The sequence below is a fragment of the Thunnus maccoyii genome, chromosome 11, assembly GCF_910596095.1.
Source record: "Thunnus maccoyii chromosome 11, fThuMac1.1, whole genome shotgun sequence".
NCBI lineage: Eukaryota > Metazoa > Chordata > Actinopteri > Scombriformes > Scombridae > Thunnus > Thunnus maccoyii.
In genome coordinates, this window is record NC_056543.1 from 26,383,178 (window position 1) to 26,400,879 (window position 17,702).

The 17,702-nt window shown below is 39.2% G+C and overlaps 1 protein-coding gene across 2 annotated transcripts in view; it reads left to right on the forward strand.

Annotated features, from left to right (window-relative positions):
* LOC121907318 (diacylglycerol kinase beta) overlaps positions 1–17,702 on the forward strand; it is a 121,916-nt gene that overhangs the window by 84,297 nt on the left and 19,917 nt on the right. For both annotated transcript variants that reach the window (XM_042426801.1, XM_042426802.1), the window contains 2 exons: positions 3,938–4,028; positions 8,880–9,081. In XM_042426801.1, coding sequence (XP_042282735.1) covers positions 3,938–4,028; positions 8,880–9,081 — 293 coding nt within the window. The remainder of the gene's footprint in view (positions 1–3,937; positions 4,029–8,879; positions 9,082–17,702) is intronic.

The window sequence follows — 17,702 nt, forward strand, 5'->3', positions numbered from 1 at the left end:
TAAATCATGTTTTTTTGGAAAATTCAGGTGACTACACACTATGTACAGTAAAGTCTTTGATGCAGCTGTTACTTTGAAGCTCTATTAATCCAAATATTTTTTTCTTATTTCTTCTATGATAGTAAACTGAATATCTTTGGGTTGTGGACTGTTGTTTGTGACAAAACTAGACATTTAAGGTTGCATCTTGGGTTTTGAGAAACAGTGATCAACATTTTTCCCTATTTTATTACATTTTATAGACCAAATGACTAATCAAATAGACAGATTAAACGATAATGAAAATAAATGTTAGTTGCAGCCCTAGTACTTTGTATGGATCATTGCTGATACTGATGCCCTTTCTTTTTCAATGTAGATTGATTTCCTCCCGGTATTGCTGTGCTACAATTAGAGAATTCATAACAGATTTGTTATAAATAGACGTCATAGCTCACCTCTATTTCCCCATTCAGACGGTCACAATAACGCAGGTCAAACCCGTGTTAGGGGTCTATCTATATGAGACAACATGCGTCAGCTGACCCTCTTTCATGACAGGGAGGAAGCTGCCCAGCTTTGGTGAACTGGCTGACCCACCAAAAAGGGGGAAGGGGAAAAAAACAAGAAGAAGAAGGAGGGTGAGAGAATTGATGGTTTATAAATGGATAACTGGTAACAGTTTGAAAGAGATAACTTATCTTACAGACAAGGAGTATTCATTTAAAGTTGAATAGCATTAATAAGTACTTTGGCTTGGTGAATTAGTAGTTGTTACTTCTTCCAAACACACTGTTGAACACTGAGCTGGTGTTCCAGTGAAACTAATGCCCTCTCCTTACCGGTCCAAGCCTCAGGGCTCAGCACAAAAATGTCTTTCTATCACATTAGACGATTTAAGAACCTTTTTTGTTTTGGCATTTCATCAGTTTTAGTGTAGAAACATGGGAATAATGGATGAAAGGCTTATGGAAGTAGTCTGTTTCCCTGTTGCACCCTCTGTCCATAAGAGAGGGAAAAAACGTGAGTTAATTGCATTTTTTACAGGCTGTCTCAAGTGGAAGCAGCTTAATGAGGTTAGGCAGCTTGCCTCATTGAGAATCGCAACTGTTCCTAATTGTGATCTCAAATATGCTCATAATCCCCTGATTTGACAGAGGCAGAGGTTTCTGGGGAGGTATTAAGGTGAAAGAGAGAGAACAAGGGACAGAAAGACAATTAGAAGGGAGAAAAACAAGTGAACAAGTACAGCGGCTTAAGATATTTGAGCTTAAAGTAAAATAAACAGTAATGAGTGACTTTAATGCTTTGTTTCAAGTCTGTAGTAAGAGTTAACGTTGATATTGTTCTGTCTCCAGACTCATTTTATTGAGGATGAGTGTAAATAAATGAAATCCTTAAAACAGTGTGACGGTTCCTTTAAGTCAAGTTCTGTTTAAATGTTTTCTTTCTCAATGCCAAGATGGCACATAACCTTGGACCTGATATACCCACATGATACTGAGCTGTTGTGTCAATAGTCGTGTTATCAGTATCAGCAGCACGTCCTCATGCAAATGAATATGCTGTTATATCATGAAATATGTGTCATTTCCACAGTAGTGCAGGGTGAGACATCAGTTGTGCTGGTTTTTCAGTTCTGTTTTGGTTTTTTTGTTTGTTCAGAGATGGTGGTTTTTAGCTAGCGTCAGTTTATAGCTAGCGGTGTTTCCTAAGCGTTGGTAAATTTGGTTGGTCAGTCCTCAACTTTGGTTCAGACCATAGACTGTACAAAAAAATAGACATAGCCACCATGACATCACCCATTGATTTGTGGACTCCTGATTTAGAAGCTCAAATTTGCATTTTGACTGTTGCCATCTAGGTTTTTTGGAGCCAGAAGTGACCGTACAGTACTTGGATGAGAGGGTGGAGCTGACCTTAACGCTAGCTGCTAGCTGCTAGCTTGGTTAGCATGGTGTATTTACAGTCTGTGGTTAACTGTGATAATGCTAATGCTAATTTTTGCTAGTGAAAAACAGGCTTAAAACCATTAAAATAAATGTACTTAACGTTGTCGCTGTGGTAGCAACTTGTCAGTCACAACGTAGCTAAGCCCCATATCCTGCTTTATCATCTATTTTACTCTAAATGGGGCCATAATTTACAAAATGAACATCCTGATGTATTGAAGAGGACTTGAAACTAGCGATTGAGACCATAAACCAAACGGCAACCTCCAGGGCTGAAAAATGAAGCCATTGCGGAAGTGCCAAAAACAGCAGTTTCTCGAATGGCCACTTGAGGCTGGCTCCAAAAGCGAGTCAATCCCGATAGACCCCCTTGTTAAAATGCCCAACTTTACAACAGAAATAAACGTGTTTACAGCCTGGTACAAAAAACGGTTTAGGTCTCAATAGCTAATTTCCCCTTTCATGACCACTGTACGGGGGTGAATTTTTTTATAACTCCCTTGTTTAAATTTTGCTGTACAGTTATGTATAATTAAGGACATGGCTGCTCTCAGTGACAGGTCGCTAGCCTCTAGGTGGCTTGTTTCAGCAACCAGGCTTCATTCAGCCTATCTCAGCTCCACCTCTTTGCCCATTTCGGATTAGCTGGGAGTGAGGCAGAGTTAGGCACTGCCGAGATGGTGATGGCCGGAGACTTCCATACAATTGGACCTCTTTTTGGAGCCAGTGGAGTCGCCCACTGATGGCCATTAGAGAGAATGCAGGTTTAAGTCACTTCCACATTGACTTCACTTTTCAGACCTGTAGCTAAGTTCAGGCTAAAATATATCAACAACTATTGGATGGGTGCAATGATATTTAGTACATTCATATCACCCTCAGGATGAATTGTTATCACCTTAACATTTCCTCTAGCACTATCATTAGGTCAAAATTTCAATTTGCCCAATACTTTGGATTATGAACAAATATTCCCATCAGCCTTAGCTGTACTTTTTAAGTGCTAGTTAGCAATTGTTCACATGCTAACACGCTATACTAAACATCAGTATAGTAGCATTCATTGTGTGCATGTCAGTATACTGATATTAGCATCAACAGTTTGTCTTTGCTCACCCACAGAAAAGTTCAAATAAATCTTTAGATAACAGGTTAGAGTGTAGGACTGCTGGCTTTGAATGTTTCTTCACCCTTTCGTGACAGACTTTCCACAGTTACCTCCAGCTGTCTTTAGTTGTTAACCAGCTGGTTTCCTAACTGTTGAGAACTCTGAATACACACACCATCAGTGTTTCATCAGTATTTAGGAGGTTTGCAGGTGATATTTACAGAGAGCAGAGATTTCACCTTAACTGTAACTGCAGTGTTATTAATTTATTGTCCAGTCCTAAAACTGCAACAAATCACAACAGGACAAAAACAAAACTGCATCCATCAGGTCACCTCCGATAAATCTGCCTGCAGGGCAGAAATGAACCGTTGCTCAAACAGACTTGTGGGTTGCTTTTAATGTTGTGAATCACAATAATATTTACCCTGATCTTATAGTCTCCACCAGCAATGTTTCACCCCTTGTCCCCACCAGAGTCACTGTTGATGTTTCAACTCTTGGCATAAGGGCACTGAGGCGAAAATGTGTGCATTGCTTTGATGAAAGAGCAGACAACAGCCGAATGCCTGTCTGACAGAATGGTGGGGTTAACTTACTGTGCTTTAGTATCTAGCAAGCAAATGCGCCCATACCAGTGTCTCCACTTTAAGGCTTTGAGGTGCATCGATGGAGCTTTGACCTCTGAGGTCACATGGCCGATAGCTGTCCTGGGTTGTCAGATACAAAATGTGAGATGACTCAAGGCACCGGACAGCTTCAATATGTGTCCATCGCACCCAAAACAAATCATGCTGTAGGCTTATGCCATAGTGCTCATATGTTAGTTAAGTCAGAACTGGGAATATTTTATAATGTGTTAGTCAAAAACATGTCTGTCCTCTGTTTCTCTACCCAGAATGAAGAACAAGCTCTGGTACTTTGAGTTTGGCACCACTGAGACCATATCTGCCACCTGCAAGAAACTTAATGAATGCATAGAGGTTGAGGTGAGTCACCGTCTTATTAAAGCTGTTGTTACTAAAACATAATGCTTGACAAAAAGTTACTTGTTGGATAATTGACAGAAATTCTGTATTTGGTGCACAAAAATGTGAAAATGTGAAAATCTTGTGTAAAGGCCCTATTTACACCTGGTATTAAAATGTGATCTGTACCTGAATACATTAACAACAACAACACCAACAACAACAACAACAACAACAACAACAATAATAATAATAACAATGCATTTAATTGGAACTGCACTTTTCATTTGCAGTGAATCTCAAAGTGCTACAGCATTAAAAAAACACACATAAGAGAGATTATCTGGTTAATGACATCTATATATTGATCTATGGGTCTTTGCATTTACACCTGGGATTAAAATGCATTTTGGTGCCTCAGCTGTGCCTGCATTGTGATTGGGTCTTAATATCCAAATTAGCTAGGCGAAGCTGGCGGACTTGTCAACAAACAAGAAGTGTCCAAAGTCAAGAAAACTGCTGCCACGAGTGGACTTCATTTATTTCTAAATCACTTTTTTGTGAGGGAACACTTTTAGCTACTGCTATTAGTTGTAGCTTTAACAGGACTTGCTTTAGATAGCTGTAAGAGGCGGAGTCAGGTTACCTTTCAACTTACTGGGCTGATGTTTTTCTTATGAAGTTAGTCACACTGTACAGATTGCTTTTACATCTGGCTGAGATCTGACCACAACGCGAGCCTCGAAATGTGGTCTGGCCGATCTAAACAAATTCTGATCACAATGCGTTCTGAGTGCATTTACACCTTTCATTTACATGTGTTTCCCTTATCAGATAACATATCCAGATGCAGATCACATTTTAATGCCTGGTTTGAATGGAATACAAGTTTCTTTCTGTACTCTGACAGACAGAAGTGCTGTTATTCTGTGTCTGTAAAAAAGTGTTTACAACAAAGTCGATTTCCCATATTAATGAGGAGAGCTATTCATAGTAAATCCTCAGAATAATGCTCCATACTGATTGCCTCATTCTGTCATACAGAGCTGCTTAATCTGTCACCTGGGTACTTAAAGCACAGCAAGATGCCAAGAAAACACATCAGACACACACCTTTTAGGAAGCCACCAAATGCAAAGAAGCTGTATTTCATCTCAGCAGGTTCATGTCCAGGTTCATTAGTGAATCTCTTGATTCACTGTGGCCTGGAGAATGAGATAACATCTCTTGTATTTACTTATATTTTTGACGAATATTGACTTATACAGAGCTGTACTACTAAGGATAAGGGTACTATTCTATTCTATTCTCTTTCTTTACATCTCACAGCCCCCCAGATTCATCTTGTGACACGTTGGAGGAGGCTTGATCCGCTAGAACAGTGAAATGCGACTTATGCATCAATGTATCTGTATTAGCCATTTTAATAATGTCATATATAATAATATATGCCTCACAGGAGACATTTTTCTGTGGAATAAGTGATTTTACTTTTTTATACTTTGTTGATAATACTTTTGAACCTTTTCTTAAGTATGATTTGTAATAGGCTATTTCTACAACATGGTATTGGTACTTGGTGTTTTTCATGCAGGGTACATGAGCATGTACTAATGAATGTATCACATTTTACAGGCAAATAGAACCATGCTTCTATACTGAAGCAGGATTTTTCAGCGATTGTCGCTGGGCAGTTTTGTAAAAGTGCCCTAGATTTTACTATGTTTCATTCAGAAAACCTTGTACCTGGGTTGGTAATACAGTGTCTTAGAAAGTATTGTTAACTTCCCCTCAGCCTTCAGCAGTCACTCTATAAAAACATTTGCGTGACGAGTTTACCACTGAAAGGGATATGATTTCCACGTAGGGTGACATCATGTCTAATAAGAAACAACTGTGCAGGCAGGTAGCAGATATGAGGGCAGTCAGGTGTACACAGGGACAGGAGACAAGTGGAGGGCGCCTAGTGGGAGGTGCTATACCACAGAATGACAAAAATAAACACCAACACACACACAGACAAAGTCAGAAATGGACAGAGAGGGAGACAGTACAGGTGTCTCTCTGACAGCTTATACTGTGAAGCAGCTGCACTAATTGTTGAGCTTGTATTACTGTGACCTTAACAATAAAGCAGTGAGGCTACTAATAGTAACACCCATTTAGGAGAGTAACAAAATTATTATGTCTTATCGGCCCAGATATAACACACAGTGGAAAGTACACAAAATAAAAGTTGACTTAAAACAAATTCAATGTGTTTGACAGTAGAGTGTGAATATACAGGTGAATGAAAATATATATATGTGAAAGCTGAGTTATGAGAGGCCCAGATTATGACTTTAAAATTATGGCTTTAAAAAGTATTATCTAATAATTGAACCAATTATTGGATTATTGGATCACTTACCTGTATACACTTTTGCTAAAAACTACTGCTCAATGTGCTGTACCAGGACTGGATTGCTCAGTTACTGTAAGTCTCACTGACAGAGTCACTCAGGCACATTTTAATAGCTACATTTAAATTAAAATTTAACTCGGGGCAGGACTCAACTGGTATGACCAAAGAACTTGTAATCATTGCCAATTTTAAAAGTACACTGAAGTGTTACATTAAAAGTGCGTCAAGCACTTACAGACAGTTTTATTACCCTGATCTGAAGCTCTGGTATTTCCATAAATAGTGTGTTGCATGAGACTGTACTCATTTTCCACACCTCAATGAGATGTAATCACTAAATGATTACACAGTTTTTAACAGCCCCAGGAATACATTTTCTAATAGGAGAGAAGTGATTAAAAGACAGTTGTGTTTCCTTGTGTCTGCACTCATTTGTGTGTGTCTGTGTGTGTGTGTGTTCATGGGTTCATGTGTTTCATTGTTTTTTACAGAATCACACGTTATGTGATGGTTCTTCTGTGGTTTGCCAGCATGTTGTGGGTGTGTGGTAAAGTCCTGCATTTTTGTTGTTCCTTTAACTCAGCATGAATCAATTGTGCATGCTGAGTCACAGCGATGTGTTGTTGGCATTCTCTGGTTTGTTTGAATTATTTGTTGAATCCAGATGAAGCTAGACACAGTATTTTACACAGTTAGGCCAAGAGTACCATATGGAGTTAAATTATGTCTGTTAAGTACAAACGATGTGTATTGATATTGGGCCGAGTCTGTTTTACTGCCAGATTCACACAACTGCAAGATTGGCTTGTGTCCAGGGAATGCATCAGGACAAAATAAATCTTGCAGTCAAATTGCTGATGCGCAAAGGTCAGAAAAGTGTATATACAGTAGATGTCATTCTGTGATACAGCAATTCATACACTGTAGCCGTAATGTCTGCAGTACCCAAGAGATTAGATGTTAGCATTAGCATCCTCTCACTTAGTACATTTATATGCACACAAGAAACCAGGTTATTCACAGACATCAGGTTAAACAAAAAACTGGGCAACCCATTTACATGCACAGTAGTAACATGGTTACTGTAAAATACACATATACATACAGCAGGTCAGAGATCATACCCCAACCCCCGACCTTATATTGGGAGGTTTTGACTGTAGTTCCTTTAGAAAAGACAACACAAGTGAACAAGAGTTCAGCTTATGTGTGCAGCTGAGATTTACATTTCCTTCAGCGAAGATGATAATTGGATGATCGGAAAGCCCATGAGTAAACCTTTGTAAAATCATTGGATAATAACTGAGAAGTGGAGCCCCACACTGATGATGAAATAGAGTGAAAATTATTTTCCTGCTTGAACTTGTTCTAAAAGCTTCATCAGTGATGAAGTGACTTTCTTCCTCTTTTTTCCACAGCTTTTCCTCACAGTGCAAATATGTCTGACTTTTACAAATTGTGAAAAATAGTCCGCTGCTGAAACCAACTTATTTAGACTTCTAGATAATGATTTGTGGTAGTTTCAGTTTTAGTTGTAGTTTGGATAGAATTATTATACATACGAGGATGCATTGCCACGTCTAATGATCTCTCCTTTTATCTTACCATTCTACTGTTACTTTCCCTGTCTGAAGTTTGGCTCATGAACATACACACACGTAAAAAGCCGATTAGACACTTACATGTTACGTGTAAACATTGCCAAGACGTCGACTTTCTCCAGGAGAAGTCTAACTGGGGAAATCATATTCATAGAGTTACAAAAGCTGGGTTTTCATTTACATGTAAGGAATCAAGTTGCTGCACAAAGCTTGCGGTCACATAAGTTAATGTGAACACACTGACCGTCATGTTGTACTCCAAACTAATAGTGACCTTTTCAGTCCTTGTGTCATCCTACATCAGTAGAGCATGTAAATCCTGAATAAATTACAAAAAAACTAAAACTGGTTTCAATAAAACACAAGACAGTCTTAGGGCGATTTACTAAAATTGCAAAGAAAACATTTTTTTTTCTATTCATCTATTCATCTCCATAGTTATTTAGTGACTTGCCAAGGTCTGGAGATATCCGGTGCATTCATCTCTGCCTACACAGCTGAGCTCATGGCAGTTTAGACTGAAATACATTGAAAACAGCAACACAGTTTCACTGAAGTACTTTCTACCAGAATACATTTTCCAACTGTGTATGTTTGCACAGATTGAATCTGACCAACCTGACAAGCAAGTATATTAGCATAAAGTTGCATTACATAATATTACATATTACCATAGTGTCATTCTGCAACTTCGGTGTGTATATAGGATATAGAGGCATAATATCTATACAAAACTTTATTTCCTTTATGAGTGATAATCAGTCATCTGCTTGTGTTGTGAGATTTTGAGCAGCTCCTGTTTAAAATGTTTCTTCATAATCAGTCATTCTTTGTCTCTTTTTGTCTCCTTTCTTAATTTCCCTTCAGTGTGACGGGATCATCTTGGACCTAAGCAACACCTCCTTGGAGGGCATCGCTGTGCTCAACATTCCCAGCATGCATGGTGGCTCCAACCTGTGGGGAGAAACAAAGAAGAGGAGGAACTACAACCGCATGAGCAAGAAGGTTCCTGACAGGATGCCGGCCAGCACCGTCACGGACGCTAAAGAACTCAAGTTTTGCATGCAGGGTGAGTCAAAAGAAGGGAGGAATATGCTTACTAACTTACTTATTTACTTACATTGACCAAATATATGAGAAAAAAAAACATCATAAAAAAAATAAATTAAAAAACATCTCTTCTTCTTTTAATCGATGTATAACCACTCAGATTTATCTTGGGACCCATTGATGGGATCCCATCCCCCTCAGCTTGAAAACCATCAGACTATATATTTAACATGTAAGGCTGTTGTTTGGATTATTACGTAAATTGATCACAAAAGATGAGACACAGTCAAGATGACGGTATTAAATGATCAAGCTGACACACTGGATGTTCGCTCAATGGGTTGTTAATCAAAGCAGCACGTCGCTGAGTGGAAAACAAAACTTCCTCTGAGGTTGTTTTTTTTTTTTTTTTTTGGTTTTTAAAAATGCTCAACATCCCACTCACTCACAATCAGCTCCACTGTGCAGCACACAGTGATAGTGGTTGGATATACTGTATAACATGCAACACTCCAGCTGAAAAACAGAACTTTGCCCATGAATCTGTGTCATAGTTTATGTTACTGTCATGACTCAGAATCACAAAGTAGCCAAATACACAGAGGGGACTGTGTAGCTGACAGAGACAAGAGATAATGTATTTCTCATGATGAAATAAAATATACAGCAGATGAATTCCACCCATGAACCGGGTATATATTGTACTGCAGGGTGGAGTACATTATCAGAAATGAACAATCTCCTATTCTGTGCTGTATGTCTGTTTCCACTATGCTCTATTAGCATCCTCTGGCATCCTCTTGTCCCTGGAAACAGAAAGTGATGGAAGCTGGTATTTAACATCATATTTAAGATGAATGCCACGAATTGACATCCAACGCTGCATCAGCGATGAGACGAGAGAACGTTCAGTAAATACATATTTGATACATTTAGAAAAAGTCCATCAGTTTTTCTGCTGGTGCTTTCAGATTTATACACGTGTATGTGACTGCTCTCTCTCTGATTGATGCATTTTGAATTTCAATGACAGGATGTTTTGGAGGAGCAGACAGAGAGGTAGAGCTGTGACTCTTCTTTTAAATCTCTCGCTGATTGGACACATTGGTGCAATCAAGACAGACTTTCTGACATCGATACAAGTCCAGCAACTTCAACTCAATGCCGACTCTACAAAGTAAAACACTTATCCAAGTAGTAATTATCAAACTTCAAACTAACTCCTGCCTGAGGTGATTGTGCGCTGAGTTTTCCTCACATTTTACCACCTGATTGTTAGTAGACTGCGATTAACTGTGGTTTAAAATGTTACCTTCTATACACGTTTTCTCTACAGCAATCATTTCCTAAATTGACTTTGGACTTTTGGAAATTTTGAAAGTTCTCTTAATAATGATCCAGCAGAGAACAACCATTTAATAATTGTAGTTTCCAAAATCACCACTTTACCATTTGTAACATAAGGTTTTTCTTTCAGATGTAGGAGAGTAGCTGAGTTGGTATTTCCGACAATGTGCTTCTATTTCTTCACTTGTTGTAAACCACTGGTCACATTGTAGAAATCTCCACTCTGCTATCCATCTTTTTCACATTTCCAAAAAGTTCTGTCTGTCACATTGGGCCTTTGATTCTTAATGCTTAGTAACTGTATGTAGCAGACACTAATGCTTTGGTGCAGGTGCTCATTAACAAACAGATTTTTCAAATTGCAGATATATATACACAGTACATATGTTGGCAGGTGATGTCGCTATGAGACTGTTGACACCATAGCGCCACAGGTGTGTCTGAAGCAAGTCCAGTCTATCAAACAAGACTGATTTTTGTGACAACATGCAGATTGTGTCACTGTGGACGACAACATTTCAGCAGTTTATGACAACAGCAGATAAACACTGAGCTTATCTGTTGCTATTGTAAAGGGGAACTCCACAGAATTTACATATAAAGGTCAGTTTACTCATCGCTGAGAGTATTTCTTCGCTTGTGAAAACAGGTATATGATGTCTTGTCATGTCAAAGAATATAATCCTGATGACATCATCAGGGTTATCTAGAGTTGGGCTTTTAGAGACATGCCATCTTCAACAGAAAGCCTGCAGTACAAACTAGAACTGTGGAGTTTGAAAGACACGCATTTAAATCTCTGGATTACCCTTTAATTTAGCAACTACTGTAACTTCAAATGAATAAGAGCCTGCAGTTTCTGTCTAGTTTATCACTCTCCCTAGTGCACTTACTAACCTGACACACCAGATGGTTTGCTACACAGAACCATCAGAAGTCATCCTTGGAAACTGTTTGGAAAAGGGCACTTTCACAAAATACTTGGCAGGTGTTTGGATGAACCATCTGTCTATCACCATCTATCACCATCTTACCTTGAGAGGCAGCTGGATTCGCGAGATCACGAGATCACATGAGAATCCTCATAGGATGCAAGCGCATAGCTTGAAGTCTGACAAGATGGATTCTCACGTGATGTCGTAATCTCACGAATACAGCTGCCATGCAAGGTAATGCTCGTACAGGAGGACATTTACGTTCAAGAAGTGAGATGTGTTTTTTCGTCATATTGACTCCTAGTCAGCCTGAGTCATATGGTGGGTTCAAGTGTGACTAATAGGGTTCGTATCCAGGCAGGGACTTTTACCACGTCACCATTTTTTTCTTCTTTTTATACTGGCCATTTTGCTAAATTACAGCAAAATAAATCAATCAACACAGCGCAGCATCCACACTGTTTCAACCGGAATCAAAAAGGGAAAAGAAGTTATTTTAAAGGCCACCTTAAAACATTTTCAAAGATTCGGGACCATTTGCACTAACAACAATAATTTGTAGTTGACCTGTCATTTATCACTAGCACAGGAAAATTAAGCAAAAATTATTATCCCATAATATTTTGTCTTCATGACGTAAGTGTAACTCTATAGTTGAATTACAGTGCTTTCAACAACCACAGGTGCAAGTGGCAACTTTGGTTTTACCAGCATACAGTAACTTCTAATAACGTGTATCTGATGTCCAGAAACATTAGAAAATAAACCACCCCCTGCTTTCACCAAGGTTTTCTCAATTCATCCCACTTCTGTCTCTTTCACGTCATTTTGTCTCTACCTCTCTGCTGACTGAGCTTAACCTTGTTGCCATGGAGATCTCAAGGTCATACTGAAGCACTGGAGACTGGAGGAGAGGAAGAGCAAAAGACATACAGGAAGAAAAAAGACACAGGAAGAAGACGTAATATAAAAGAAACAGGGATGACTCATATCAGTCACTTTCAGTCTCATGTACTGTATGTTTGTAGCTATTAGTCTCAAGCAGAGAGGCTACAAAGGATACATAAGCCGCTACTAGCATAACACACCCAAATCTGTGCAGTTGAGTGAATAGAGAGAGAGAAGAAAAAGGCTAATTGAGTTGCATTATGGGTAATGTTGTTGCCTGGAATTAAAAAAGACACTATTTCTGCTCCTACTGGATCGATACTGATCCTTTTTTTTAATCGTAAATGGTGGTGGAGTACTCTTTTAAGGATTTGAATACTAGAGACACAACAGCAATTCATTAGGAGCAGAACTTCAAAACACATGCACCACTAGTCAGTTTTATTCAAATGCCCTCTTACATGCTGGAGTGACAATAAGTCATTTTGATTCACTTGTGAAACGGAAGTACATAGTTGTTTTCCACCCCACTCAGCTACATAAATGAACTTCAAACTAAATGGAGAAAAAGCTTGGAATATAAATGCAGCTGTTTGCCGGACAAGCGGATCGCACGGTCAATAACTTCCCGACACTCTAACTTTAACAAGATCACAGGACTTGCGCATGAAAAAAATTTGCACACAACTACTTTGCATATAACTTCCCTATTATTGGAGATTAGTATGTAAATCCTTAACACAAACACGCCTGCAAGCTTCAGGCTCAAGAAAGACACGAGACTACATCTGTTTGTGTAAACGCACCATTACGTTGTAAAGTTCTCCCTCCTCCATCTCTCTCTGCTGAGTTTACAAACCCTGTTGCTGACATCTCTCCATCCACCATATCTTTTAAATCTAGTATCTCTCCTCAGTTTTTCACCCTTTTACATGCAAACTGCATCGAAAATAAGCAAGACAAACTGTTTCAGTCTGTTTCTGTGTTGGGGTTGGTTGCCTTGCGATGCGATTCTAATCACAGTCCACGTGTCATTCAGTGTGCTGTTCTCTGTCATTCAATATGTGTTTTTTTCTGAATGTCAAGACTTACAAATCTGTGTATGTTGGTGATGGTGGATGGTTATGCGGAGGATGTTTCATTTTGTAGGTTTCAATTAAAACCTACAAAATACTACAACATTCTTACACACCAGAAAATTTTATTGACAGATGTGTCAGATCAGTAACTGATGTTTTGGTGCTCAGACCTTCACCTTCAGGTAAAATTCATAACATATCCCATTTTTCACCCACAAGAATTTGACCTCATGACCCCTAAACCTAACCCTTGGTAAAGTGAATGCAAGTGACCTGGATTTAATGCTTAAGGAAAACACATACATAGGTTGTACATCCTCTGTAAGTTCCCATCACATCACTTTGTGGTGACCTTTGAGGCCCCATTAGCTGTTGACCCCACCGTCCTGTTTACTGTCACTGTCCAAAGGCTCTGTCTGACTCCACAGGACCATTCAGTCTCTATGCCCAGGTATTTATAGCCACAGAAAACATGGGCAGACTTCTACACACTGAACTGTGCACACAAGCGCGCACATACACACCTTTTTTTTTTATCTCTGTACTTGAGCCTTTGCAGCCATTCATGTTGTAAATCCTCCCTCTGGTCTTAACTCTTGGCCTAAATCCGAGACATAATCCCAAAGTAGCCTCTTAAAAGAAGTGAAGACCAACAAACTATCCTCACTTGAAGGGATTCTCCTTATCTCATTATACAGAATGACCGGAAAAAACATAAGCCCTTGTACACTGTAATACAATCTAACAGCTCTGTAATGTATATAAAAGCTTGGTGAAACGTGTGTATTTTGATTATTTGTTGGCACTGTGTCAGAGGAGGAAAACATTATATGAAAACAATTTTCTACAAATCAAGTAATTGATCAACTAAAAATTATTCATCAGCCATTTTCAACCCAATACAACCACACCACAGATTACATCCAAAAATGAGCATAGAGTTGAATCATCACTTCACTGACACAGTGGCAACAATTACAAATTTCATTTTTTCACAAGTTTATTTATTACATTGCTCTTTTAGTGGACTGCATTCCCATGAACAGGTATTTCTATTTTATGGTGACCAAATATCAGTTAAAATCATTACATAATGATATAAAGACATCCCCTGATAATTATTGCGATACTGTTCTCCCATATTTCCCAGTATTCCCCAATACAGGACTTGATAAGCCAGATGTTTTCGTACTTTGTGCACACATAAATACATATACGCTTTATTACGAGTATACACTATAAAGTTTGTGCCATTTACTAACGTCACCTGTCAGTTTTAGTATATTGATATGTAAATATTTCCGTGTGACTGCCTCGATGTGGTGCATATTAGAACATGTGTGATGGAATCTTGTTGTTCTCCAGAGTCGTCCCTCAGGATTTAATCCATATTAAATTAGCTACTCCTGCTAATGCTATTTGGAAACAGGACTAGTTTCAGAGAGAAAGTGTGTGTCCATGCTAGGTATGTATTTATGTGCCTGTTTCTCTGTGCCTCAGTGTGCCTCAGTGTGTGTGTGTGTGTGTGTGTGTGTGTGTGTGTGTGTTTGTGTGTGTGTGTCTGTGTTCTTGCGTGCCTCTGTTGGTGTGTATGCGTGCCTGCATGTTTATCATACAAGTAATTGTTTATGGCAGTTGCTTTCTCTGGCACAATAAACTAAAGCTTTTAAATCCATTTGCTGCAGATAATGCAATCAGCCAGGGTTACCCAGAGAGAGTGAAAGAAGCCTGGAGCACTTCTGACCTCAGTGATGAAACTTCAGGCCTCTGAGTCACTGTGTTTCTGCTCTGGCTTTTGTATTCCATTGGCAAAATTGACAACTAAGACCGACAGACAGGGACAGTCTATAGGAACATTTACATCATTTACAGCCATTTACGTCACGGAAATTTAAACACAACCATAAACAACAGTGCTTTAACTGGAATAAAGGACCTGCTAAACTGCTGTAAACAGACTGAATGCAAAGTGAATGTTTGCCTTGCATTATTTGTGCAAATTTGAATGTCTGAGTGCTGCATGTTTATTCACTCCAAACAGCATGTACAACATTTACACACTGTCTGTGTGTGTCTGTGTGTGTTTAGGTGACGTCTCAGAGACTGATGGCTCTCAAAACTTACCAGGAACTTAACAGGAAGTTCTTTTTGTCTCAATTCAGGGACAGCATCCCTCAAAGGCTGCATTTGAAGACTAAATGCGTCACTGCGGTGCAACCAAGCCTGTCCCATTTTGAAGGCTCCTTCAAATGCAGCCGAGAAATGCGGCCCTCTTTTCCTGAATTGGGACCTATCCCAAAATACATTTTGCACTAACCGGCAGCAATGGCCGAGACTTTGAGATTTTGAGCCAGGCTAAGCTGTTGTAATTTTCGCTGTAGTCCTTTACATCTTAAAATTTCTTATATTGAAGCATGTGTACTTACAAACACATTGCATCTAGACATTCATCACAAGGTTTCCAAATGTGCCATGGGGAGAAAAAGTCAACCTGTCTGAATTTGTCAATGAAGCGGGGCCAAAAGTCCATTCCTGTCAACTAGATGAAGATAGATAACACTCAGAGGAGCTGACGAAAACACAGTGAGGGCTGGAGCCAATGACAGGAACAGGATTCACGTATGAAGGCCCCGGTGTCAGCCTATCCCATCATCACGCCCCTCCTCAGCTTTTATCTGTGCACCATCTTTCCCCTCCCCTGTTTATTTCCTCTCTGCTCCTGGATCAGATTTCCTCAACTTCCTGCTGTGGATTAAACTGCAAAGAATGGATATAAATAAAGTGGATGTAGCACACAGCACTCTAGGCACTGAAACATGAGAATAAATGAAAATTGTGAATTGTTTAATTGAAAGTGGTGAATGAGACAAATGTAGATGTTCTGTATTCAGCATTATCGTCAATTATATGATTACTTTTTTCAGTAGCACATGGTGTAAGATTATAATTCATAAATTTAATAATTACCTTACAGTTAATTATCCCAGTGATGCTCCACTACTGCAACATTTTAGCTTGATTGCTATCTTAACAGAAGTTGAATGGGTGATACTCATGTTGTTTCTGTGCCAAAATATGTCATTAAGTGGCTGCGGGGTGGAGTGGGGTGGGGTGGCAGAGATAACCCTAGCAAAGAGAAATCCACCTTTGGGTAACTCCAAAATTGTACATGTTGGGTCTTATCAGCTGGCTTCCTAATAAGCCTCCATTCAGGAACTCTGTGACTTAACTGGAGAGCTGCTTGCAGTAACGAGTGGGCAAGTTACTTGAAAATGTAATCACTACAATTTTACTTACTTTACTAATTACACAGCAGCAAAAGTTATTAGTTACATTACTTTTTCAAAAATTCCATCACATCTTCTGCATTAAACACACAAGGAAGAAGGGCCAGGCAATGGTTTGGAGGTATTCACTGACCATCAACAGTTAGCTTAGCTCAGTTACTTCAGAGCGAGGGGAGACACAACATGTAGATATCAACAACTTCTGAGTTACAAGAAGGTGTATTACTCTTCTCTTGGCAGTGGCTAACTGCCTCACCTCCAGCCATCCAGTAAACACCTCCAAACTGTGGACTATCTGCTTGTTAAACCACAATATCTTGTTTTCAGTTTATACAGAAGATGTGATGTGTGATATGGATGCTTTGGAGTTGTTGGAAGACACTTTTGAGGGTTGAGTAACAGAAACTAATGTAGTCGATTCTCCTGACGAGTAATTACTAAAGAGATCTGAACACTTTTCAATGGGTAATTTATTACATTGCTTAAGTAGCTGGCAGAACACTGGTGCTGTGTTACAGAAATGTGCTATTTTAATTTTATGTTCTGTCCAGGTTGTCATTGCTTCTCCTCTTCATGACTCATTTGTTTGTCCGACACTCTGTCCATTCTCTGCTCCTTCTCCTCTTCCACCCATCACTCTTCAAGCTCTTTCCCTCCCCTCAGCATGCCTTCTTTTGCTCCTCCTTCCCTGCTTCTCAAGGCTCCCAAACTCCTGCCTACTCTCCCTAACTACAGTCAAGCTGTGACACACAATGAAGGAGGCTATTTTAGGCCGATCACATCCAGAGACTGTGTATTGTTTTCTTCTCACACAACAAAAACAGCAGTCTATAATTACTTTGATTCACCCCCACCAATCTGTGTAGCTAGAAATAGTTCCTGTACAGAGCTGCTGAGTTGCTCTCAGTGGATGATGGGAAAGTGGATGACCTTCCAGTAATACATTTACTTAAAGTTAATGAGTGACAACTCTTCTGATTCTTAAAGTGGCCAATCACATTGAAGCTTTAATTTCTTAAAGGTTCTTTAAAAAACTGAACAAGTCTATAATGTGTTCTTTCCCATGGTTATTCTTCTTCTGTCTGGAAAATTCTCATGACATTT